Source organism: Bos taurus, chromosome 23 (genome assembly GCF_002263795.3).
Source record: "Bos taurus isolate L1 Dominette 01449 registration number 42190680 breed Hereford chromosome 23, ARS-UCD2.0, whole genome shotgun sequence".
In the NCBI taxonomy this organism is placed as follows: Eukaryota; Metazoa; Chordata; class Mammalia; order Artiodactyla; family Bovidae; genus Bos; species Bos taurus.
The window spans coordinates 28,852,666-28,880,106 of NC_037350.1; the positions used below are offsets into that span (position 1 = coordinate 28,852,666).

The window sequence follows — 27,441 nt, forward strand, 5'->3', positions numbered from 1 at the left end:
TTTCCAGTTCAGCTTTTGATATCACAGAATGACATAAACAGAAAAATAAAGCATGTAATTTGAACTATATAATTTTTAAGGGTTGTACATTCATCTGGTTCAAAAAGTAGTATATAAGAACTATGTACATGATTTGCAACCATCCACCCCTTTTCATCTCATCTGCCACTACCCACCCCCACCCCTGCCCCACAGGTAAACACTTTTACTAGTTTCTTGTGTATCCTTTTGATAGGGATAGAATAGGATAGTTATACAAGTAGTTGTAGAAGTCCCCAAAGGGGCCTATAGATAGGGAAGGAAACCTAGGAAACTTTGGGAGGCCTTTGTAAGTCAGTGATGGCTCAAAAAAGCTATTGGAACATTATTCAATGAAGCAGTCTTGCTTAATTATAAAACCATACACAAAACCACAAGATATGCCAGAGGTCACTAGATGGAAGACCACCACCCTTTTACTAATACGATAATCCTAGTTTGACCTCAGAGGGTCAGACAATTTCCTACCTAATATGAAGGAGGAGTTAGTGAAGGAGGAGTTAATGCCTTAACGTCTGCATTATGTCTGCCTGAAGAAAGCGGTCTTTTCCCCTCTCCCTTTTTCCACTATAAATTGTAGCCCACTCAATTCAGGGCAGAGCTACCTCGCCTGCCCGCTTGCATCTCTTACAAGCGTCCTGTGTTAGTAAATCCTATCACCTTGCCTCTCGCTGAATTCCTTCTGCGCTGAGACACAAAGAACCTGAACCTCAGTAAGTCCAGACATTGGGTGAGTGATTCTAATTAAAAGATTGTGGGTTCAAGTCCCAAGCAGGGTTTTGGCCGGGTTTGAGTCCCAACCATGTGGGTTCGAGTCCCAAACTGGGTTTTGGCTGGGTTTGAGTCCCAGCAAGTGGGGTCAAGTCCCAGTCTGAGGTAAACAGTTTCAATGTTTATGTAGGTAGAAGTAAATACAAGTGTATTTATACTATATATATATAAACATATATAGATTTGTACCTTTTCCCCCTTTAAAGCGAAATTTTGCCTGCCAAATAATATTCTTTTTCACTTTTATAGCCTAGCTATCTTTGTCATGTCAGTACATAGAGCCCTTATAAATTGGTTCAGTTTAATATGGCAACAAAATTATCTTGCACCAGGTTAAGTGCTGAAGTGATCAGATGGAAAAACATTGCCATGAGTAAGGACTTTTAGTTCCCACTGTCTTAAGGGGAAAGTTTTTTCTACCATGTGGCTTTGGGAGGGGTTTTCTAGAATTTGTCCTGGGTGTTTATCCAGCTGCTTCCCCATCTGTCTTGTGATTTGGACTCACTGGAGCAGCTGGCCAGCATTAGATTTGTTGTGGACTGGAGATGCTGGAACTCCAGTACTTTGGCCACCTCATGCGAAGAGTTGACTCATTGGAAGAGACTCTGATGCTGGGAGGGATTGGGGGCAGGAGGAGAAGGGGACGACAGAGGATGAGATGGCTGGATGGCATCACTGACTCGATGGACATGAGTGTGAGTGAACTCCGGGAGTTGGTGATGGACAGGGAGACCTGGCGTGCTGCGATTCATGGGGTCGCAAAGAGTCGGACACGACTGAGCTACTGAACTGAACTGAACTGGAGATGCTGGACAGTAGCCCAGGGGTTTCTGGCAGCCTGGGCGTCACAGCTTTTCTGTGTCAGGTCTGGGTCAGAGTACCTTGCTGTCTCCTAGGAGAGAGGAGTATCAGCTTTCCCCCTGCAGACTTAGCAGAATCTCTGAGTCAACTGAATAATCTGACTCAGGTCAACTTTAAGGTGCTCTCAGGTCCCCGTGGAGCTAATGAACGGGATAGGGGACAATGGGTGGGTCAGACAAATAGAAATGTATTCTTATTTGGAACAAAAGCTGTCCATTTTAAAATCCTCAAGTTATTCTAAAAAAAAAGGCATTGCAATGTAATTTTTTTTTAACACTCTTAGGTTAAAAAAAAGTTACTAAGGACATTTTACCTGAATTAAAATAGCAAAGATTGGAACAAATGTCCTTTAAACTAAAATAGTTTCTTTTGGGGAAAGAATTTGAGAGCCTTGGCACTTTCATCTGTTTACATGACTCCAGGGTCAGGGCCCTCCAATCAGAGGTGCATTCTTTATCTACTGGAGGGTCACAAGTCCAAGGAAAGGGGGAGCCCCTCATTGTGGCCCACCCTCAGCCCCTGATTACCTTATACAGGAGCTGACTGAACTTATATAGGCGTGCTTTTCTGTTCCACCCACCTCTTCTTCCTCCTCCCCACCCTTGGGCTTAATTGGAAAGGTTTGGGAAGATGGAAAAAAGATTATTCCAGCAGATGAGGAAAGAACACATGTAGTTTTGCCAGCTAGAAATCAGGTGTCTCAGTTAAACTTGAATTTCAGATGATTTCATAATGTCTTTAGAAAGAAAGAAAGTGAAGTCACTCAGTCGAATCTGACTCTTTTCGACCCCTTGGACTCCAGCCTACCAGGCTCCTCTGTCCGTGGGATTCTCCAGGCAAGAATACTGGAGTGGGTTACCACTGTAGTAGTCACTGTTCATCTGAAATCGCAGATTTAACTGGCTGGCCTGTACTTTTTATTTACTCAATCTGGCAACCCTACTGGCACACATGGGTCATAGAGTATCAGCCTTACTGGAAAAGACAGTTTATCTTGAAGAGAAACTAAAGATAAGCTTAAATGGAAGGGAGGAGGCCTTTAAACATCAGCAGTTTAGATTTTGTCCTGTAGAAAACAGGACTGACTGAAGATGGCTTTATAAAAATATTTATTTTGGGTTGTTTCCCTACCTTGTAGAAATACATTAATTGTAATATATTTGGCAAGTACAGAAAAGTAAAAAAGAAAATAAGTAGCCATAATTCCACCAACCAGCAATAACAACTGTTGCCATTTTGCTGTTAACTGCCTTCAAATTGTTGCCTGATTATCACTACATTAGTTAGGCCCATTTTGCACTTCCTGGGTGGTGCAGTGGTAAAGAATCCCCTTGCCAGTGCAGAAGATGCAAAGGACAGAAGAGTTCGATCCCTGGGTGGGGAAGATCCCCTGGAGGAGGAAATGGCAATCTGCTCCAGGGGTTTGCAGAGTTGGACACCACTGAGGATGCAGGTAGGCCCACTTTGACCATCTATTGAAAACCCCGCTTCCTGCCTTTTCTCCATAATATGTATTGCCCCTTAATGTATAATTCATTTGGTTAGCTAATTTGTTGGGCTCTTCTCAGTGAGTGGGGCTTTTGTCTGCTTTGTCACTATCGCTAGTCCTAGAACTGTGCCTGGCACATATAGAAATACTCAGTATCTGTAGGACATGGGATTTTTGGACATGGAATTGCTGAGACAAAAGATCTTATGTGCATTTTTAAAGAATTTTATCTAGTATATGTTGCAAACATGCAGTTCAGAGAGGTTGAACCAGCTCATGTCCCACCTAGAGCTTGGAATGGAAGAACAGCCCCGAGTGCTGCTGTGTCCCATGCGAGGTGGGAGGGGTAGGGAGACCCCTTGTACAGAGTTGGCAACTCAGAGCTAGGGGTGAGGTGTAAGGTGGGCTTTACAGCGACATGGGCATTAATCTGTGTATCAGTGTATTAATTTGCTAGGGCTGCCATAACAAAATACCACCACCTGCGTGGCTTCAAGCAGAAGAAATTCATTTTCTCACAGTTCTGGAGGCTAGCAGTCCACCATCCAGGCTGTTTCCTTTGAGGCCTCTTTCCTTGGCTTGCCACTGGCCGGCTTCACAGCCTTTCCTCTGCATGAGAGTGTCTCTGATGTCTCTGTGTGTCCTAATCTCTCTTCACAAGGACACCTGTCAGCTTAGGCCCCCCTCAATGGTCTTATTTTAACTTGGTTACTCTTTAAAGGTCCTGTCTCAAAATGATAGGCACCTCCTGAGGTACTAAGAGTTGGAGCTTCAACATACAAATTTGGGTGGATGTAATTTGGCTCATTACAATCTGCTTGGAAGACAGGAGGGGTGGACATTCACTTCAATTTTCCTAATGTTCAGAAGGCAGCTTTCCTGTCCTCCCGAGGCTCCTCAGGCCAACACCAGATCCTCACCCCCATCTACTGCGATTGGATTTCAAAGCTGTTCACTATCCTAGTGTCCTCCTGAAAAGTCTGTGGTGTCTCAGAGTGAGGAATTAAGAACTCTGTGCTGGGCTCTGAGCACAGTACTTCTATGGTACAAAATATTACAAAGTCTGATGTCTTCTGCTTAGGGGTATGTTTAGATCCTCAGCTGCAACCATATTTTTACTTCTTTTTGCCAGTTATCTTTGATGTCATTTACTGCCCAGGTAGCCTAATTATGGAGGGTGTGAGTTGAGGGTAGACAGTCTGTATTAGAATTCTCCAGAGAAAGAGAACCAATTGATGTGTAGAGAGACATTTAAGAAATTGACTCGGGAGTTGCCTGGTGGTCCAGTGGTTAGGACTTGGTGCTTTCACTGTCGTGGCCTGGGTTCAATCCCTGGTTGGGGAGCTAAGTTCCCTCAAGAAATTGGCTCATGTGACTGTGGGTGCTGGCAAGTTCAAATTCTACAGGGCAGTCCAGGCAAGTTGGAGACCCAGGGAAGAGTTGATGTTGCAGCTAGAGGCAATCTGGAGTCAGAATTCTCTCCTTCTCAAGGGAAATTTTTCTCTTTAAAGGCCTTAAATTAATTGATGAGGCCCACCCACACTAGAGAAGGTAATTTACTCAAAAAGTCTACTTAAATGTAAATGTTAAATATTAATTGTTAATCCCATCTGAAAAATACCTTCATAGCAGCATCTAGACTGCTGTTGCCAAATGTCTGGGCACCATAGCCTAGCCAAATTGACACATAATATTAGCCATCCTACAGGTCAATCCAATACTTTACAATTGTTTTAGGTAAATGAGTCAAGTGAAGACCAGGTCTTTTTGATTTCTTCTCTTCTCCTTGCTCGTACTTCATCTGGAGTCGAGTTGTTTAGGAAGCCTGCAGTTTCTCCTGAAAGAGGGAGACAGACAAGCCTGCCATTGGGATTTTTCTATTTCCATTAGCATAGCAGCCCTTTAATTATCTCTGCATTTATGCTATATCTTGTAATATTTATTTATTTATTTGGCTGTACTCGGTCTTGGTTGTGGCATGTGGGATCTAGTGACATGATCAGGGGTCAAACCTGGGCACTCCCTGCATTGAGATGGTGGAGTCTTAGCCGCTGGACCACCAGGGAAATGCTATGCTATGTCTTTCACGTATTTTTTATTTTATCTCTTTTAATGAGTGTAAGGAAGAAAAGGAACATTACATTTTGTTGTGTTTTTTTTTAATCCAACTCTTTTTTTGAGTGACTCAGTCCCATGTTTTATTGAATGCTGTAACTATTACTTATAAATTGATTTCTGTCAACCCATGCATTTATTTTTATGGTTATTTTTCTTTGCTCTCTGTGTGATATGATTTCTATAGAGGACTTTAAACTCTTTACTCCTTTTAAGTGGGGTTATAGGTTAACCTCATTCAATTTGCCAACTTGGCAAACATTTTATTTTATTATTTAAAATATTTACTAAAAAAAAATTATTCAGTTGTACCGGGTCTTTGCTGTGGCATGTGGGCTCTTTAGTTGTGGCTTGCAAACTCTTAGTTGCTGCATGTGGGATGTAGTTCCCTGACCAGAGATCGAACCCCAGCCCTGTGCATTGGGAGCTTGGAGTTTCAGCCACTGGACCACCAGGAAAATCTCTCAGCAAATATTTTAAAGGCAGTAAGTGAACTCCGGGAGTTGGTGATGGACAGGGAGGCCTGGCGTGCTGCAGTTCATGGGGTCGCAAAGAGTCGGACACGACTGAGCGACTGAACTGAACTGAACTGAAGGTATTTTAAACAGAATTGTTTTTGTTACTTTCAATTTCTATTTTTAACTAAACAAAATCTGTCTCCTAGGGAGACCATTCACAGGGTATCTCTGTGTTGGCTATCCCTTTATTAATTTTTAAAAAAATGTTTATTTGGGGCTGTCTCTGATCTTCGTTGTGGTGCACAGAGCTTAGTTGCCCTGCAGCACGTGGGATCTTTGTTCCTGACCAGGGAGGGAATGCACACCCGCTGCATCGCAAGGCAGATGATTTACCACTGGACCACAAGGGAATTCCTGGCTATGCCTTTAACTCTTTCTCACTCCACAGTCCTTGACTTATCTTAAGGTCTGAAAACCTTTTAGAAACCCTGTTTACATATTACCTTTCTTATAATGTGCTTTTTAGTCATGAGCTGATTGCATTTTGTATCATTTGCCTGATTTTTTCCTATATGTGACCTTACCAGCAACGTATGAAGGACTCATCTTTCCACATCCTCATGAGAGCTGAACATTAAAAAAACATTTTTTTTGCCAATCTGATGAGTACAAAGTTTTATTTAATTGTTGTATTTGTATTTTCTTGAGTAGTAGAGAGGTTGAATTTTTTTAATTTTAGAATTTAAGAATTACTTTGAATATCTATATCTACTGTGCATTTCTTATAGTTTTCCTTTTTAAACTAAATTATTTTGAAAAAGTTAACGTAGGAAAAAAAACACTCATGTAACAATAACCTAGAATTAACAAAGGTAACTGTTTTGCCACAGTATTTACAAAAATAAATTAAAAAAAAATAAAATTAAATGTTACCAATTTGAAGCTCCTTTTGTTCACTTAGTTTTCTTAGTTGTTGTCCTCAAATATTGTCATAAATTTAGTGTTAATCCTTCCAGGCCATCCGTGTGTTTATACTTCTATCATGTTATATAGAGAGCCATGAATTATCTGGAGCACTGTTTCGTGTGTTTTTTAGTGTATATGAATGGCCTCACACTATTGAGACCTAGCCATATGAGTACTTACAGATCCGTGGTTCTCAGCTGGCAGTTTTGTCCCTCAGGGACATTTGGTCATGTCTGGAAACACTTGTTTGTCACATTGGGACAGGGGTGTGAGGGGGAAATACTATGGAATTAAGTAGATAGAAAGATGTTGCTAAATAGCCTACAATGCACAGGACAGTCCACACAACAGAGAATTATCCAGCCTAAAGTGTCAGTAATAATGTGGTTGGGAAGCCCTGATACAGATTTTATTTGATATTTTGATTTTGTAAACAATACTACACTTAACATCCTTATACACATCTCTGAATGCACACACGCACAATTTTTAGGCAGAATCCTAGGCTCTGGAGTCTAGTTGGGTTCAAGTTTATAGTCCACCATTTTTACTAAATAACCTTGGAATAATTACTTTATCTCCCTTACCTTTGGTTGACTTGTCCTCAAAGTGACATTAATACTTCCCTATATAAATAATTATTTCACTAATAAATATAAAATGCTTGAAACTGTGCCTAGTACATGGTAAGTATTCAATATGTGTTAGTTTTTATTTATTATTATTAGTAGTAATGTTTCCATTATCATCATTATTATGTAGTGTAATCCTGAAATTGCACATTTTAAACTCTAACTGCACATTTTGAACTTTTAACAAATTTCTGTAATTTATACTCTCACTAGTAAAGTGTAGGTGTCTCCATTTCCCCATGTCTCTGGTCATGTTTGATATTCCCAGACTTCTTAATCTAAGGTATAAAATGATATCTTGTTTTAACTTTGAAAGATTACTATTTCATATGCTTATTGATTGATTAATTTTACTGTTCTGTGAATTTACAGTTCAATCTCAGCCCATTTCTTATCACGCAATTCTGTGAAAACTTAAAAGCATTTACAAAGTTAAACCTTCACAAAATAAAAAATTTATATATAGTAAAAAGTCTTTACCACCCCATCCTTCAGCCAGTCATCTGCTTCCTTAGAGGCAACCAATGTTAGTAGATCATTATTGTTCCAGAGAGGTTATATTCATGTTCAAGAAAATAAGAATTTTTATCAAAATGATTCATAGTACATGCATTATTCTGTGTCACTTTTTTTTCCCCCACTTAATGACATAACTTGGTGATATTTTTTTATCTATAAATACAGAACTTCATTGTTAATTTCTATTCAGGTATGGAGCTGGATTGTAATTTATTTAAACATTTTCCTATTGATGGGCATTTAGGTTGTTTCCAATCTTTTGTTAATACTAACATTACCACAAATCCATACTAATTTTAGGTGTGTGAGTAAATTTATAGGATAAATAAATTTCTGAGGTACAGTGGTAAAGGGAATAACAAAGTAAAGTGAAAAGAAAGTGAAAGTTAGTCGCACAGTCATGTCCGACTCTGTGATTCCATGGACTGCAGCCTATCCTGCTCCTCTGTCCATGGAATTCTCCAGGCAAGAGTACTGGAGTGGGTTGCCATTGCCTTCTGCAGGGGATCTTCCCGACCCAGGTATCAACCCAGGTATCCCGCATTGCAGGCGGATTCTTTACCAACTGAGCCACAAAGGAAGCCACTTACAAGGCAAAAGCACTTGTAATTTTGAAGCATACTGCAATGTTGACTTCCATAGAAATTGCACCAATTTACATTGGCCCAGCAATGAAAGAATCTTTTCCCCTGACATTGGCCATCACAGCGTCATCAGACTCCTGGATTTTTACCAAGTAAAAAATTGTATTTCAGTGTCATTTTAATATGCATTTCTTTCAATGTAAGTGAGGCTGAGAATTTTTCACATGTTTTAAACATGTTTTCACATGTTTTAAATGTGAATTGTAGAGCGACTGATGTTAAGTTTCCATGTTACTCTCTCCATCTCACCCTCCCCTTCCCATCCCACCTCACCCCCCATGTCCGTAAGTCTGTTCTCTATGTGTGTTTCTTCATTGCTGCCCTGCAAATAAATTCATTGGTACCATCAAAAAAACAAACAAACAAACAACAAAAAAAAGTGAATTGTATTCTCTTTCCTGTGAACTGTCTGTTCATGTCCTTGGCTCATTTTCCTATGAGATTGTTGATCTCACTGATTTGTAGCAGCATTTTTTTTTAATGTTTATTTTTGGCTGCACAGGGTCTTCATTACTTTTGCACAGGCTTTTTCTAGTTGTGGCTAGTGGGGCTACTCTTCATTGCCGTGTGCAGGCTTCTCAGTGCGGTGGCTTCTCTTGTGGAGCACAGGCTCTCAGTGCTCAGGTTTCAGGAGTTGTGGCATACAGGCCTAGTTGCTCTGCAGCACGTGGTTATCTTCCCAGGCCAGGGATCGAACCCATGTTTCCTGCTTTGGCAGGCAGATTCTTATCCACTGCACCACCAGGGAAGTCCCTGTAGCAGCTTTTTTTTTTTTTTGGTAGCAGCTTTTTTATGTTTCAAAGAAATTGATTCTTAATCGTTGATTAATCTACAGATCAAATTAATAGTTCTCCCAGTTTTCATTTGTCATTTCAATTTATTTTTATAAATTTTTTCATGTAGAAATATTTTTATTAAACATTTTTATTTTTTAAATTTATCATTTAAATTTATCAATATTTTCTATTTTGTGTCCTATTTATAAAGACCTTCCCACTCTGAAACTATAAAATAATTCTCCTGTGGTTTCTTCTAGTGCTTTTATACTCCCCATTTTTTTTTAAACTTTAAAATATGTCTGTTTGGAATTTAGCCCAGTTTAAGGTGTAGGGAGTGCATTCAATCCATTAATTTTTTTCTAAATCGCTTTCTTCTTGTTCCAATTATCATTTATTCAGTTACAACTGGAGATGGGATCTTTGTTAAATACTAAATGCCTGTATGTATTTTGGCTGTTTCTGAACTTTCTACTCTGCTGTATTCCTGATCTTGTGTTCATGCCATACTATTGAGTAATATGAATCAGTAATATAATGAGGTCATTTTCACCAACATGTACTTTTTTTTTTTACATTCTTTTCCATAATTCCTCTTTTTCATAGCTACTCTTACTTATTTTTTCTTATGACCTTTATTTTCTTGGTTGCCACACAGGGGATTTTTGATCTTTATTGCTGCACGTGAGATCTTTAGTTGTAGCATGTGGGATGCAGTTCCCTGACCAGGGATCAAACCCAAGGCCACCTGCCTTGAGAACACAAAGTCTTAGCCATTGGACCACCAGGAAAGTCCCCACACTTCTTATTTATAGCCCTTTCCAACTCTCTTGCCTCCTGTTTTGTTTTTAATTTTTAAAAATTATTTATTTTAATTTGGCTGCACCGGGTCTTAGTTGTGGCATGCGAGATGTAGCTCCCTGACCAGGGATAAACCCGGCCCGCTGCCCTGGGAGCACAGACTCTTAACCACTAGACCACCAGGGAAGTGCCTTGCCTCCTATTTTACTGGCTAAATTTTCTTTATTAATATTTTTCCCTTTGCTGCTTTGAAAATTATAATTTCTATTCCTTTAGTACTTATCCTTGAATTTTTATCTTATGTCATTAACTTCATATTTTTGTAACAAAGTCTAAAAATTTTAAGCATCTTTAGACTCCTAAAATCTTAGCTCCCTTAGGTAGGTCTTTAGCTATCCTCCAAACTTCCCCCTGCTTCTAATTCCTGTATTATAGTTGTCTAAAATTTTAGCTCTACTTTTTTGAAGGCAAAACTTTTGTTTCTAATGTTTTTTACAGTCAGTGGTATATAATATTTACCCATACTGTTGAATTCTGTTTTCTTTGCTTTGTGCATCACACTCCCATCGTGGAGCCTTTCACTCTCTCTCTTTTTAAAAGATAACTTTCAGGTTTTTCAGCAAGATTCCAAGGATCTCCTGTGACTTCCTTGGCAGTCCAGTAGGTAAGACTCCACACTCTGAATGCAGGGCATGAGGGTTTGATACCTGGTGGAGGAACTAAGATCCCACAAAGGGAAAAACAGAATTCAAAGAGGAAAAAAGAAAAGATTTCAAGGATCTCCTGGTGGAAAATTAGTTTTTTTAATGTCCAAAAATATCTTTATTTTGCTCTCATTTATGAATAACAGATTAAATGAATATAGACACCTTGGTTTGGTAATTTCCTCCCACTTTTTAGAAATATTAGTATCAGTTCTAAAGATTTACTTGCATGTTGATGTACGGCAGAAACCAACACAATATTGTAAAGCAATTATCCTCCAATTAAAAATAAATTAAAAAGATTTACTTGTTCTTTGATAGGTACCCTCCTACTTCATTCTGGCAGCTTTTGCAATTTTCTCTTTCATTCTATTCAGTTGCATTACAAGGTGTTTTTAGTGTGAAATTATTTTTCTCTTGTTGTGCTTGATATTTGGTGCGTTTTCAGGGGACCCGTACATTCTGAAAAAAACAAACTTGAAGGCTTTTTCTCTTCATATTTTGCTCCTGCGTTTCCTCTCTGCTGTTCTTCTGAACTTCCGACTGGACACATGTTGGAGCATTTTGATTTATCCTCTATATCTCTGACCTTACTTGGTTTCTACCGCTTAGTGATTCTCTGTTGTGTGTTAGTAAACTTCTCAGAGGGTGCTGACCCAGCACTATCTTACATTCATGAATTCTCTCATTGACTGGTTGTAGTTTTTTACCTTTAAAAAATATTATATTATTAGTATGTCTTTGAAAGAGGAGGGAGTAGTGGTGGCCACATGAATTTACATCCTCATCTTGACGCCAAATCATTTTTCTATATTACTGCTATTAACCCTTGACACGTCATATTAAAGCTAGTAAATTCTCTTTTGCTATTATTTGTCCTTTGATTTTTTTATGGCATTATTTTCCATGTTGAAATTTTTGTTTTGTTTTTGGTAATCTGTCAATATTTTAATTTTATGTCTTCTGTTTTTTTTTTATGTCATTATGCCATTTTTTTTATGTCATTACCCTCTCTCACATTAAGGGTAAATATTATTCTAAATTTTAATATTTTCATATTTGATCTTTAAACCACCTAGACTTTTTGTTTATGGTGTACAGTGCAAGTCTAACTTTGTTTGCTTGCAGATAGTCAATTATGGCCAACAAGTGGGACTGTATCAAGCTAAAAAGCTTCTGCATAGCAAAAGAAACAATGAACAAAATGGAAAAACAACCTATGGGATGAGAGAAAATATTTGCAAGTCATATATCGAATAAGAGGTTAATATCCAACGTGTTTAAGAAACTCTTACAGCTCAATAGTAAAATCCCACAAATAATCCAATTAAACAGTCTATTGAAGAGACTGGGGCTTCCCTGGTGGCTCAGGCAGTAAAGTATCCACCTGCGATGCTGGTGACCCAGGTTCGATCCCTGGGTAGGGAAGATCCCTGGAAAAGGGAATGGCAACCCACTCTAGTGGAGAATGCAATGGCAACCCACCCCCATTCTTGCCTGGAGAATCCCAGGGACAGAGAACCCCAGCAAGCTGCAGTCCATGGGGTTGCAAAGAGTCAAACACAACTGAGTGACAAATACTATAAGAGACTGAATAGACATTTTCCAAAGGAGACATACATATGGCCAAAAGGTACATGAAAAGGTGCTCAACATCACTAGTCATCAGGGAAATGCAAATCAAAATCATAATGACGTATCACCTCACACCCGTCAGAATGGCTATCATCGAAAAGACAACAAACGCAATGCTGCCAAGGATGTGGGGAAAAGGGAACCTTGGTGCACTCTTGGTGAATGGAAATTGGTGCAGCTACTATGGAAAACAGTATGGAAGATCCTCGAAAAAATTAAAACTATAACTACCATAGGATCCAGCAATCCCACTTCTGGGTGTATGTCTGAAGGAAATAAAATCCAGAATTCAAAGAGATATCTGCATTCCCATGTTCACTGCACTTTGTTCCCAAAAGCCATGACTTGGAAACAACTTTAAATATTCATCAACAGACGAATGGAGAAAGCAAATACCATTGTATGTGTGTGTTTTATTTATTGAAAATATTCATTTATTTGGCTGTGTCAAGTCTTAGTTGTGGATAAAGCAAGTACTGTATACAGCTAGTTGTGGCACGCAGTATCTTCATTATGTCACGTGGAATCCTTCCTTTCTGCACAGGCTCCCGAGCACACATGCTTTCATAGCTGCGGCACATGGGCTTAGTTCCTCTGGGGCCTGTGGGATCTTAGCTCGCCAGTGGATTCTTAGCTACTGGATCACCAGCAAAGTCTCTCGAATGTATTTAAAGTCAGCCATAAAGGGATGGAAATCCTGACATTTGTGACAATAAGAATGGACATGGGGGCGTTAGGCTGAGTAAAATGTCAGACAGTGAAAGTCATGTCTGACACTTCGCTACAGTCCATGGAATTCTCCAGGCCAGAATACTGGAGTGGGTAGCCTTTCCCTTCTCCAGGGGATCTTTCCAACCCAGGGATTGAACCCAGGTCTCCTGCATTGCAGGCAGATTCTTTACCAGCTGAACCACAAGGGAAGCCCAAGAATACTGGAGTGGGTAGCCTGTCCCTTCTCCAGGGAATCTGCCCAACCCAGGAATTGAACCGGAGTCTCCTGCATTGCAGGGGAATTCTTTACCAACTAAGCTACCAGGCAAGCCTGTTATGGCAGACAAATGGCAGACAAGAGAAAGACAAATACTGTAGGATTTCACTTGTATATGGAAACTAAAAGCACCCCACTCATAGACATGGATAGAATGCTGGTTGTCAGGGTCTGGTTGTTGAGGGGTGAGAGAAATTTGAAGACGTGGATCAAGGGGGTATAATACAAAATTTCAGTTATAAGTTTCAGGGATGTCATGTACAGTGTGTGACAACAGTTTATTATATACTCAAAAGTTGCTACAAAAATAGATCTTTAATGCTCTCACCATAGCAATGACAACAACAAAAAAGTTATTTATGTGAGGTGAAGGATGTGTTAACTAACCTTATTGTGGTAAACATCTCACAATATGTACATGTGCCAAATCATCACATCACATTAAGCCTTCACAATGCTATATGTCCATTATATCAATAAAGCTGGGGGTGGGCGAAGGTGAGATGTCTTCAGGACCCAGGCAGACAAGAGGCAGTAAGAAGTGGTAGGGAAAATAAAACATCCATCCTCTCTAGAGTCATACAAATTATTATGTCTAAAATCACTATGTCAAATGAAACCTACCTATAAGTTAAATTCTGCCTCCAGGGGACAGCAGTTTAGGATGAGAATAAACTATAAAATATTATACAAGTGTCAAGATGCTTTAATTTCACCTCAAAGGAAACAAAGAGGAAGGCCTTTTCATAATATTTCTGAAATGAAGGTGTAACACTTCTGAAAGCCTTGGCTTCCAACAGTTTCTATAATTAAGGTAAACATATAATTCATCATCCAACCTGGATACTTTTGAGAATGGAAGGATGATCTATTCATTACATCAGGTCAACCTGAAACCCAGCACTGTCCCAAAGTAAGCCAAAATATACAATCACTCTGATTATAATCATAAATTACCCACAATGCCTGTCTGACCTAAATATTAAGATCAGATAAAGATGAAAGATGTGTTTCTTTTGGGAGACAGATGGCAGATGCTGGAGAGAGAGGAGATAAGGGTGGCAGCTGGGATCCAGATGAAATGGGAAGAGAGGAAGGACCCTTCCCTTATATAAGAGGGAAGGAGCAAAGGTTGTGATGCAAATGTGTGGAGCTACAGAAGGAAGTGGTGGTGGTGGTTGGGGGAAGGCAATCCAGGGATCAAGTAAGCACCAAGAAGCAGGAAGAAACACAGAAAAAGAATGAGCATCGACACACCAGAGTGTTGAAGATGTTTGGGGAAAAAAAAAAATAGAAGAGAACAGATTGATCCAGGTGCTACGGGGAAGTAACAACTAGGATGGAGAACAGAGAATGACCTTTCAGCAAGGAAGTTCCTCGCTGGTCCCACTGTACTAGGAATCTCCCCAGGGGAGGAATGGTTGCCTCTCCTTTTAACTGGAAACTCCCTGAGCGGGTGATTATATGGTAGCCACGCGTTCCAGGAAACAAACCCACTCAGAAGGACAATGCAGATAGTGGAGTGCAGTTTATTACAGCGGTGGGCCCAAGGCAGAGTCTCCTCTTAGCCAAGGACCCTGACCAGTTTTTGTGAAAACCTTATATACCTTAAGTGTTCTTGCTCAAACACACCTCCCCAAATTCCTTGAAACTAGTCTGGACAAGGTGAAACAGAGATACGATCAAAGTTAGCCCATGATTCATGTGTCACAAAACTAGATAAACAGTGGACATTTATCAACAGGACTGTGGTCATATCCCGACAAACTTAATGGAATTTACGACTTTGTTCTGTTATAGAGATAATTAGCATATTCTTTTAGGCAACGGCGAGTCCAAGTACAAGTCCTGAGGCTCTTTTATCCGGGGGTCTGGTTTTCCATTGGTATGCCATTTCTATAGACGCCCGGCACAAAGTTCAGAGTCCATTGGGAGGCTGACCATGCGTGTAGCCTAATGTTCGCAGCCTGGCCTAAGACGGAGTCCAGCTCTGTCTGTTTCCTCCTTCAATATTTTCCACGTTTGCACAAAATATTTAAAAGTGTGGAACTAAATTACAAGAGATAGAGAATTACTCCCTTCCTTTTCATATATTCTCCCAAGGTTTGGGCTCTGCATGAAAGAGATGCTCAAATCATTACTGGTGAACTGGCTGTGACCTTTTGGGAAGCGTTTTCCAGTCCATCCACTCCTTCCCTGAACCTCCGAGAAAGGACTTTGGTGCCCTGGTCCTTCTAATCTCAGTTAACTGCCTCATAAACACCGTTAAGTAGTCCAAGGTTCAGGAATACTTACCTCATTTTATAAGCAGTGTATATTCATTTACTACATCTATTCATTCTTAAGAGGCAGTGAAGTAGCATTGCCCATCTGTTTCCCTCTTTATAATATTTCCTACCTTCTAATTTTGACTCTTTTCTACTATTGTTTTTTTCCTCTCTCTCTGATTCTCTAATTAATAGACTCTGACCTCCATTGCCTCTGTTATCTTCTCTTTTCTTAGAATCAGTGCCCACAGCTGATTTCTCGACTTCCTACAGACTTGAAGAAGCCTTTGGCCCCATCATGGCCCATCAACAGTTTACCGGTAAGCTTCAAGAAGAAATGATTTGCCCCATATGCTTGGATATTCTGCAGGACCCTGCTACCATTGACTGCGGGCACAACTTCTGCCTCAGTTGCATCACTCAGAGCGGGGAAGCAGCAGACAGCGTTCTTAAATGTCCCCTCTGCAACAAAATTGTGAAGAGGGACACGATCACGCCCAACTGGCTCTTGGTAAATCTGGTGGAGAAAATCCAAGCTATGGATCCCTCGGACATGCAGCCAGAAACCGAAGAGCTGAGATGTCTAAGGCATGGAGAGAAATGTCATTACTTCTGTGAAGTCGATGGCAAGTTCCTCTGCGTGGTGTGTCGTGAATCCAAGGACCACAAAACCCACAACACAACTCTGATAGAAGAAGCTGCCCAGAATTATCAGGTAGGCATTTCGGGGTCCCTTCCCTGTTCCCCCATCAGATCAAGAGTTCAGTGAGGACCTGGAAACTGTCATTTCCTCCCTCTGGGTTTGTACCCATGGCCCCATCTTTGCACCTGAGTAGAAAATGTGCAGTCAGGCCCGTAGGTTCAAAAGTCTAAGGTTGGAAAACTGATATTTGTTGCAACCAAGGTATAATGGAGAATGGAAAGAACACGGAATTTCGAGTCAGAGGTGTAGGTTCAGGTTCAGACTCATGAACTTTTTATAGAGCCTTCAAGGAGTCACTTTACCTCTCTGAGCTCCAGGTGCCTCCTCTTTAAATGGGTCAAACAAATTGTACTTCTTAAGAGTTGTAGGTATGACAAATGAGAGAAAGTTTGTGGAAGTCCTTTGATAACCCCAAAGCACATCCAAATATTAGTCATAATTTATTAGTTATAATTTATTACATTCCTTTCTTGTAGGTCACTTAGGCTCCATAGTTCTTCCTCCCCGTCACACCCCAGCCCCCAGCTTGAACAGGAAAGGGGGATCTATTAATAATGACACAAGGACTTGCCCTCCATCCCAAGAAATAAGGAGGGCATCATGAGGTCAGGAGATCTCCAGGCACGACTTGCCAAGACAACTCTCTCCCCACAGGGGCGGATCCAATCACAAATCGAGGTCTTGCAGCAAAAGGAGAGGGAGATAATTCAGGTGATGGCACAAGGTGAACACTGTATCAAAGTCTCTATGGTAAGAAAAACTCAGGTGTGGGTCTCTCTGTCTATGAGCTTGAAAACAGAAATAGTATCTCTGCAAAACTCCTAGAACTCCTTATTACACTGACCACTCAAAAAGACCTTATTGACAAAGGAACAGATACAGAATGGGATGGAGTGTAGGAGGGACAGAAAGAATTGTGGCATCGGGGGTAAGGGTGTGCTCCAGCTTTCTCCTCCTCTACAGCGTTTGGTTTGCCAGTGCTAGCATCTTCCACGTCCAGCCTCATGTTGTTGGAGTAGGTTGATTGCTTTGGTCTCCTCCACCTGGGGACAGGTAGTGTAAGGAAAACTGGTGCTGGTCTTAGAATAGGAAATACCAGTTTTAAGACCCATGTCTGCCCCTCACAGTCCCTTACTTACCTAGAAACTGACTTCTCAAGTTAGAAAATGAAAACGCTATGAACCCACTCAAATATCTGTATCTGTTTTGTGTGTGGGTGTGTGTACAAAGGAAAAAAAAATCTATGTGAAAGCAAATTATAAACTGAAAAGCCTACTGGAAATATGAATACTTAATACTTAGGTATTAAGTATTAACTACCTATCCTTGAAGGCAAAAAATATGAATAAATAACCTAAAATGAAAACAAGGCACATAGTAAGGGCTTTCAAAAGCTTGTTCGCCTCCCATTTCCTTTCCTCCGTGTCTGCCATTGCATGTTGCTCAGAATAAACTTAATAAAATGATAACATTGAATAAAATGGGATAGAAGGAACTTTGAGGCCATCCTTTCATCTTCTGAATGTCCACTTTCTTGCCCCCAGTACCAGGTGGAATTAGAGAAGGAGATGGTCATCGAAGCCTTCAGACAGCTGCGTAAGGTGCTAAAGGAGGAGAAGAGCTTCCTCTTATCCCGGATCAACTGGCTGGGTCAGGAGATCTCCAAGGGGGAGAAATTATATGTCACTTCCACCAAGTCGCAGCTGAACTATCTCAGGAAGCTGAAGGATTCCCTGAAGTCCAGGCAGTGTTTGCCGCCAGGCCAGCTGCTCCAGGTGAGTGTCCCTTGGGGACCAAGTTGTAAAAACACAGTGACCCCTCCCCAGTTACAGATCAGAGCACTGACCATGTGGCAGGATACCAGAGTTGCCTCTATCTTCCTTCCCCCAGCTCAGTGCTGTCCAATAAAAATACTGTGTGAGCCATAATTTACAAATATATTTCACACAATGTATATAATTTAGAAGTACAATGTGAGCTATATGTGTAATTTAGAATTATTTTGCAAGCCACAAATATGACTTAAACTTTTTTTCTTGTAGCCACATTAGCAGGGTAAAGAGACACAGGTAAAATTAAGTGAAATATTTTATTTTACCCAATATATCCAAAGTATTATAATTTCAATCAGTAACCAATATTTTTAAAGTATTAATGAAATATTTTATGAACCTCTTCCTTTAAAAAAATTGAGTCTTTAAAATCTGGTATATGTTTGGCAGATCTCAGTTCAGATATCATGTTTTGAATGGTTGAATTAAATGTACTCTGACCAAATCAATATAGTTGTGGTCAATGGAAAAAGTATTTTATACTATTTCAGTTTTTTTTTTAATTTAAATTTGGATTGGTGACTCTCATAAAATTTAAAAATTTGGTTCCTTGTCGTACTAGCCATGTTTCAAAGTGTTCAATAGCCATGTGTGACTGGTGGCTGCCATACTGGACAGTGTGGTCTAGGTGATGCACAGGATAAGCTGAGCTCCCTCCTGACTCCATCTCCCATTCCCACTAGTTCAGAAATCCATTTCTTTTCTTTTTTTTTGTAAAGAAAGACCACACAAAGCCATTCCAGCCCTTTTCCTGTCTCTCTTCTCCCTTCTCTGGTTTAGTCTCAAAGACAAAACTTATTTTCAAACAACTCAGTTAGTTCCTCTCGAGGTCTGATCATTTTCCTGCCTACTGGCATATTGGACACTTCCTGGAGGAACCCTTTGTGGAGATGTTCATATAGGAAGAGAGATGTTCTCATTCCACCTGTTCTACCCCATGCCCTGCATGGTCAGTACCTTCTCCTTGGCTCCCATGAATCAGCCAAGTGCTAAGACTGTGCTGTTTCTCTTTCTCTTCTAGGACATCAAAATTGCCTTGTGCAGGTATGATGGGCCACCCCAAGTGCATTTTGCCCACTGATTCATTCATCTTACAATACTCAACATACATTCAAATACTACATTCAAATACTCAACATTCTTTCCTCCCAAGTTCCTGTCTACTCTGTCTAACTGCAGTCAGGTACTTAGGCTGCAGCTTAAGCTGAGTTGGTTACTAAAGAGAAGAGCTGTTTTCTTTATGTTCCAATTTCTTCATCACAGATTTTCCTATTTCCTTGCACTTCCTGCATGACCCCTTGCTCAACTAGATGGCTCCTGGGTCCCCTACCCCATCTCTCTGCCCTCTTCCTCTCTGCTTTTTTCTGGCTTATCTACCGTCTGCATTTCCGTATCATACTATGCCCCACCTCACCCTGGCCCCATATCCCTAGCCCTGGCCTCCTGACTCTCAGCTCACTATCCTCTGATTTCCTTCCCCACCCTCAAGGCTCCATCACCTCATCCCCACCTCTTTGTCACAGCTCTTTCTCCCCTGCACCCCATTCCTTGATCTCACCATCCAGTTCAGCCATATCTTCCTAGGAGTGAAGCATTTCGCTTTCTCAACCCAACCCCTGTTTCAATGGACCTAGAGAAAAAACTCAGTGACATCAAATCACGGCATGATTCCCTCACAAAGAGCCTGAAGAAATTCAAAGGTAAGGAAGAGGCTGTCACCAACTCAGTTCACCTCCCTTTGGGGGATTCTTCCTCCATCACCCTGAGGAAATGGAACTGTAACTCATCCATATCAATAGTAATTATATAGGATATTTCCAATGCCAGGCTCTCTGCTGGGCACTTTCCAGGCATCTGTATCTTTCTTTTCAGGCATTTCTTTCACTCTGTCTTCATCATGTTTCACCTGTTTGCATCCCTGACTCTTCTTGTGAAAGCTGCAAGAGGTTCCCATGCCTGGCACAGTGACTGGCAGGAAGGTGGTAGACCAGTTGTCTGGTGGGCCAGAACTGGAGTTCAATCTATTTCTGACTACAGAATACCAGAAAATAGATTCAAAGTCAATGACATCTTAGGGAAATCCTTCTTGCAGCCTTGCAGGGAAACAGAAGTCAGACAGAAGTAGATGACTTTGGCTTTAGATTTTTGGTCAGGTGTTTTTCAAAAACATGTCTGGGTTTACAACTAGGAAGACAGCTGGGTATTTGTAAGGACTCCCTTCACAGCAAGGGTTGTGCTTGTCTAAACCAGGAGTAGAGAGAGCTGGATGGAGTTTTCTCCCAGGAAATATCACAAGAGTCTCCCACCCCAAGACCCCTCCCATACGCCTCTGGAAAAAGAGGACCACGACAATGCCCCCAAGAATACCACTTGTTCAGCTAAGAATCTCCACTCCCCAGACACAGAGTTTTTGTTCTTAATTTTATTGTTTTGAACTTTTCTTTTCCCTAGTAACTGCTTTGCTTTGTTCAGTTCTCCCATCCCACGTGGTGTAATCTCATGTAATCCAACAATTTCATAGTCATTACAGGTTTTCATAGTCATTCCAATTTGGTTCTGAAGTTCCCTGGTGGCCTAGTGGTTAGGATGCTGGCCTTTCACTGCCATGGCCTGGGTTCAATCTCACATAGAAGAACTACAATCTAAAAAATAAAATTAAATAGTTTGGCTTCAGTTTAGAATTTCAATAAAGGGGTTTATTACCTTTTCACTTTGGCACAGGCTGGGATTGGACATGGAGAAGGGGGCTACAAATACACTCTCTACCTTTTGGCACAGATGAACGTGGTCTGCTGTATTTTCTTCCCCACCCACCCCTACACACAGTCCCCTAACTCCCACCTGGCCCTCTTAGATATAGTCCACTGGATGGAGGGGGTTCTGGGGGCCTACTTACAACACTGGTCTAATCTCCATAGCTGCCTAGTTTGAGGATGGTTGCCTCTTGTTGGGGAATGACTGGGTGTGGGAAATCAGAGGTGGAGGGGGTTGGTGGCTGGACCCTGAGGGCCCTTGAAGCATAGCACTCCTGACCAGTGTCTCCTCTGGCTCCAGGTGTGCAGACCCCTCATAAGAGGGTCGCTGAGCATTCACTATGGCTGGGCTGGTGGCCCTCAGAGGAGATCCCCTGTGTCTCCCTCCACCTATACCCAGGGCTGGCTCTCTCCTATCCTGGAGCTGCAGGGCACTAGAAGGGTGCAGAGGCCCAGAGGAAGCCCCTTATCTAGGGGTCCCACTCTATAGCTCTTCCCTTAGTCCAGCACCCCTACAGCAAGTGCAGGCCAGACACAGGCCATCGTCCCCGAGTTATGGGCTCATTCTCCAACCACACAGTCTTTTGTCCTCTGCCCCTGTTTCCATGAGGGTACACAGACGTTGACAGCCCTCCATGTCTGGGAGACGGGGGCACAGAACTCCCTCCTTGGGGAGAACTGGGACAGAGGGCACCAAGCGCCTTGGTCTGGAGCTCCCTTGCCTTTCTTGTCTTGAGTCTTCTCTTGTCGGGAGGAGAGGGATTGCACCCACGCTTTAAGTAGGTGGGACCATCCTTTACCACACCCTGTGCCTGAGTGGCTGGCACCACAGCAGACCTTCTTCTGAAGCTAAAGCGTGAGGCCAAATGGCACCTTTGTCCCTCAGCCCTTTCTCCTCACTAGGAAGGGACTAGACTTGTGCTGCCTAATATGTTAGCTACTAGCCACACATGCACTTGGGCATTTGAAATGTGGCTCGTCCAGTCAGGTGTGCTGCTAGTGAAGGAAACATGTCAGATTTCACAAGACTTAGTGCGAAAATAGAATGTAAAATATAGTAATAACTTTTTATAGGTCGAAAGGCAATATTTGTTAATAATGGTTTAAATAGAAAATAGAATTAAAAATTAATTTTATCAGTTTCTTTTTACTTTACCTTTTGTAATGTGACTACTAAGTAAGTAAGTAAATGTTAGTCGCTCAGTCGTGCCTGACTCTTTGGGACCCCATGGACTGCAGCCCACCAGGCTCCTGTGTCCATGAGATTTTCCAGGCAAGGATACTGGAGTAGGTTGCCATTTCCTTCTCCAGGGGATCTTCCCAACCCAGGGATTGAACCCGGGTCTCCTGTATTGCAGGCAGATTCTGTACTGACTGAGCTACAAGGGAAGCCCTTTCCTTGTGACTACTAGAAATTTTAAAATGTTATTTGTGACTTGATTGTATTTCTACTGGACAGTGCTGGGCTAGAGAGCCACTCCAGGATAACAGAAAGGGCATCTCTCAGAGTTTTACACCTTGGTCCACTAAGACTATGAGAGTCAAGTTCAAGGCATTTGAAATTTGATGCCTGCTGTGTGATCATGGGTTCCTTGTTCAAACTCTCTGAATTTACTCCATCTCATTCTGTTCTCTCCCCACAGACATTCTCCAGGCTGACAGCAAGAAAGATAAAAGCAAATTCCTCAGTGGCTTGTCTGAGGAAGACAGAAAGAGCTGTAAGTGATGACTGCTCCTGCCGTTTGGGGAAAGTGAAAAAAGCAAAGGGGAAGAATTCTGTCTCTCTGATTACACGGAGGCCAAATATAGGTGAATCCCCATTCCTCATAAAGGGAGAAGCACAGGCATATGGATATGTTTTATTATTTTAAACTCAGGTAACTCACAAAACAGAGACTAATCCCAAAATTTAGAAATATTTAAAAGTAACAGAAAATTCTGGGACGTCCCTGGTGGTCCAGTGGGTAAGACTCCATGCTTCTAATTCAGGGGGCATGGGTTTGATCCCTGGTTGGGGAACTAAGATCCCACATGCTGGACAGCATGCCCCCCCACAAAAAAAGAGTAACAGAAAGTTTCAAATTTATTCCTTCATTCCTCACAGTAAGGGAAGAAAAGATAAGACAAGGAGAAGACAAAAGCAGCTCGGTCTCTGTAGTAGTAGCTGCCATCAGCCATTGGCTGGGTTTCTGGTTGTAAGTCAGGTCATGACAGCCCAGGGGAGGGAGAACCCCAGTAACCGCAGCCTATGCCCAAGCCATCAGAGATGGCCCTGCTATCTGAGATGGTAACACTAGAAGTACCATTTCTTCAAGAGCCACCATGTGCTAAGCAGTCCACATCTAAAAGTTCAAAATCTCACTACCATCCTCCTAGACAGGTGGTATTATTGGCAATTTACAATAAATAAGGCCCCTGCAACTTCAGAGAGGTGAAGTAAATTACCCAAGTCATGTGAGTATTTAAGTGGAAAAGACAGCATTAGAAATCATTTTGCCAAAGCCAGAAACTACACAATGCCTTCCAAAGCCAAGAGCAGAACTTGAGATTCTGTTCCACGAGTGTTTTTCCACCAGAGGAGCTGTCGGTGTTTGCACATGGTTAAGTCTCCACTGTGCTCTCTGCCTTGTGGTCTGCTGAATCACATCCCAGGCCTCAGGAAACATTCTAGGCCAATAGAGTACCCCCTCCTTTGCAGGCACTGGGACAACCTGAAAGGCTACTACACTTCCTCATGACCTAGGGGGCAGCCCTTACTGAGAATCACCAATTCTTGTTCTTATTGATGGTGGCAGGCTGTTTGGTTTTTAGTTTGCAGCTTCAGGTTATCAAGACCAACATTGGTTTTCTCTCACCAATTCCTAGGGTACCTGGCAGAGAAAAATGATCCTAAGACGAACAAAACCTCGGAGCCTGAGTTGAGCCCTCCAGGTAAGAGTCCTGCCCCTGAATGCTGGTGGCTTCTAATGGTGGAGTCAAGGAACCTCCAAGTCTACAGGAGGTCAAATGCTATCCCCTCCCAAGCACCTGGAGGGTATGCAACTAATGGTAAAGAATCCGCCTGCAATGCGGAGATCCAGGTTCTATCCCTGGGTCGAGAAGATCCCCTGGAGAAGGGAATGGATGCCCACTCCAGTATTCTTGCATGGCGAATTCCATGGACAGAGGAGCCTGGTGGCTACAGTCCATGGAATCGCAGAGAGTCTGATACAACTGAGTGACTAGCACACACACACATGCAATTAAAAGGAAAAATTACAATTAGATGGAAAAAATAACTAAAGTAAGCTTAACCAGTGAAGACACCTTACAAGTAGAGGGGTTTTAATAAATTGTTCCCTTATCTATCAATCATTCAGTAAGGCAAGCCCAAGAATTTCTGTTGATCCCCAGCTACTGGAACCATGTGGGCAGTTTCACTTTCCTGAGTCTACCTCTGATTCCTCCTGCTGTGTCTAGAGCTCGGAAGCACTTTCTGACATTGCTGCCTTGCCCCCACTGACCTCTCTTCTCTCCTCCCCTTCTCCCTCAAAGTTGACAGAACAACTAAACCAGTGCTGCAAAATCCCAAACTCTCAATTTCACTCAGCCCACTCTTCCGGAAACGAAACAGGGACTCTTTTGTTTCTTATTCATCAAACCGGGACAGCTCTGAGAACCTGGGGAGCCCAGGAGCTACGAATATTGAAGAGCTCAAGACGATGATAGGTGAGTGGCTGAGAACACTGAAAGGTCCCTGAGGGTGTGGAGATGGGGATGGAGGTGAGGACTTGGAGAAGGGAGCAGGTGTTCTCAAGCAAAAGGAGGACAAGGACCCATCACTTGGCTTCTGCTTACTGCTTTGGCTGTGGTGCCCCCTGGTGGATAAAGAAAGTCACTATAGTTGACTGCTCCGGTCCACCCCCCCTTTTTTTTTTCAACTACCAAGGCATCAGTTTAGCCAGGGTGGAATCTAAGAGACCAGTAAGAACTACCTCGGCCCCAATCCACCTAACTCATCCTCATGATTCTAACCACTCTTTTTCCTCTTCCCCACATTCCCACATCCTCCATCTCTCCTAAATACCCCATCCAGCAAGGAAACATTAAGTCATTTTAGAATAAGAGGAGGACTTCCCTGTAGCTCAAACGGTAAAGAATCTGCCTGCAATGCAGGAGACCAGGGTTTGATCTCTGGGTCGGGAAGATCCTCTGGAGAAAGGAATGGCAAGCTACTCCAGTATTCTTGCCTGGAGAACCTCATGGACAGAGGAGCCTGTCGGGCTACAGTCTGTAGGGCTGCAAAGAGTCGGACAGGACTGATAGAGTAACACACACACAAGAGTAAGAGGATGAGGCCCCCATTCCTATGTCTTTGGCAAGGCCTGGAACCACAGCTTCTCAAGCCACTGTAGGCCTTCTACCTTTGACAAACTATAACTTAATATCCAAACCCAATTAAAAGCGTGTGCGGGGCAGGCTTCTCCAGTGGTTAAGACTCCATGCTTCCACTTCAGGGGCAGTGGGTTCCAACCCCGGTGGGGGAACTAAGATACTGCATGCTGAGCGCCCACCGCACTGCCCCAACCCCCAAAGTGTGCCTATGTGGTGAGAAGGGAGGGGGCTGACCGTTCCTCCTTCTGCACTCCACCCCTCCACTGAACCTTTGAGGGACTGTACTTTAGAAAATTACTCGAGCTCAGACAATCTGAACCTCGACATCTCTTATACAAGCCTCAAATCTTGTTCTAGATATGAAGACCACAGGAAACAGGGAAGGAAGAGGAGATAGTCTCAGTTCTGAGTGTTGAAATGACACCTCCCCACCACTCTCTCTCTGAGGGAGACCACCCTCAGAGCTGCATATGGTGAAATTTAGGGATTAATGTCAAGGAGGGGGCGGGGGGGGGGGGTAGGATATCTCTCGGGGCAAAGGTGACCTTGACTTCTAGAGAAGGCCATCCTAAAGGGGGCCGGATGGCTTGACCTGGGGTTGCCCCTCTTTCTCCTCATCTTCCCTCAGACCCACTGACCCTGGATGCGGCTTCGGCTCACCCTGATCTCATCATTTCCCAGGATCTGAAGACAGTGACGCTGAAGCCGGTTCCTCAGAGAGTCTGCGCTGGGGACACCGACCCCGAGCGCTTCTATCCGTTCCGCTGTGTCCTGGGCTTGCCAGGCCTCTGCTCCGGCTGCCAGACCTGGGAGGCGGAGCTCCAAGGGCCCGAGGGCGGAGGCTGCGTGGTGGGCGTGGCCTCGGAGCTAGTGCCTAGGAAGGGCATGCTGCAGATAGAGCCTTTGAGTGGCTTTTGGGCGCTGCGCATCGCGGGCTCCGAGTGCCAGGCGCTCACCGAGACCGGCACCCGCGAGGATCTCTCGGTCTGTCTCAGGAAAGTGGGCGTCCACGTGAATCACGAGTGCGGCAAAGTCGTGTTCTACGACGCCACTACGAGCAACCACCTCTACACCTTCCACGCCTCGTTTCCAGGGCAGATCTTCCCCTTTTTCCGGCTCCTGGTTCCCGGCACTCAGATCACCCTGAGTCCCTAGAGTTGTTCCTTTGCTTTCCTCTGCGTCTCCTCCCCGTTATCCCCTCGCTTTGGGATGTGTGGGATGTGTGCGGTAGGGTTGAAGCTAGACTTCCAGGAACACTTTAGGAAGGTTACACTCTTTGGCTTCTTGATCGAGGCCTGATATTTCTGACATTCCCCCCACGGCCCCCGCCCTACTCTTTACATTTACCTTGTTACTTTCAGTCCCTCTTTCTCCCCAGTATACCTAGGTTGAAAAGGAAGCTTCAAATAGACAAGGCTATTTATTGTCGCATTATAAATCAATAGGTGATAGTTGAAGATTCTGCAATGAGAATGTTGGTTGAGATGCAGATTTCAGGGGACCACACACTGATTTGAAGCTGTGGCTTTTATCCTCGATGTCCTTGAGAGTGTGTGCAGGCTTGGCCCATCTGGACCTCATCCTTTTGAGGGACCTGAAAAACGACGCTGGATCGCTGACTGTTGTCTCCCCAGATGACTCAGTTTCGCAAGTGAGGACTGTCTGTCTATTATTTTAGGATGACCTCCAGGATATATTCAGTGAAAAAAAACCAAGATGGAGAATAGTGAACACAGCATGCTACACTTTACCTAAGAAAAGGGGAAATGTGAATATATATATATTTTTGCTTATATTTATTTTTTAAGTGGAAGGATAAACCAAAACCTAACAAAAACACTAACCTTTGGGAGGAGGGGAAACCAAGTGGAAGACATGGAAATTAGGCTTTGGAATTATGTAAATGTTTTACATCATTATAAAACAAAATTAAATTAAAACAAGAGGAACCTAACTGTGTAAGTAGTTGGTAGCTTAAATTCTCTGTAGTTGGTAACTTCTTAGGAGTTATTTTAGGTGACTTTAAAACACAGTAGTTTAGCTGTATCTCTTTTGTGGAATATAGCCTAATGACAAAAAGAATTGAAAATAAAACTAAAATTTTTCAGTTATCA

General features: G+C 42.4%; 1 protein-coding gene and 1 long non-coding RNA gene across 5 annotated transcripts; one reads left to right on the forward strand and one right to left on the reverse strand.

Annotated features, from left to right (window-relative positions):
- Positions 1-1,258: 1,258 nt before the first annotated feature.
- On the forward strand, positions 1,259-27,441 carry TRIM31 (tripartite motif containing 31). 4 transcript variants are annotated; one of them, XM_005223704.5, is made up of 10 exons: positions 1,259-1,505; positions 15,902-16,380; positions 17,023-17,118; positions 17,913-18,143; positions 19,222-19,244; positions 19,785-19,900; positions 22,597-22,671; positions 23,819-23,884; positions 24,488-24,661; positions 25,956-27,441. In XM_005223704.5, the coding sequence occupies exons 2-10, from the start codon at positions 15,964-15,966 to the stop codon at positions 26,480-26,482; spliced, it is 1,725 nt and encodes a 574-aa protein (XP_005223761.1). In that variant the 5' UTR covers positions 1,259-1,505; positions 15,902-15,963; the 3' UTR covers positions 26,483-27,441. The 4 variants fall into 4 exon arrangements, with proteins under 4 accessions (XP_005223761.1, XP_024839804.1, XP_059736613.1 ...); XM_024984036.2 differs by lacking the exon at positions 1,259-1,505 and adding an exon at positions 1,512-3,124; XM_059880630.1 differs by lacking the exon at positions 1,259-1,505 and having other exon boundaries at positions 1,512-16,380.
- LOC104975670 (uncharacterized) lies at positions 20,608-26,077 on the reverse strand. Its single transcript, XR_814859.4, has 2 exons — positions 25,988-26,077; positions 20,608-20,842 (listed from the first exon to the last, which is right to left on the reverse strand). It is a non-coding gene; the product is annotated as an uncharacterized lncRNA (long non-coding RNA).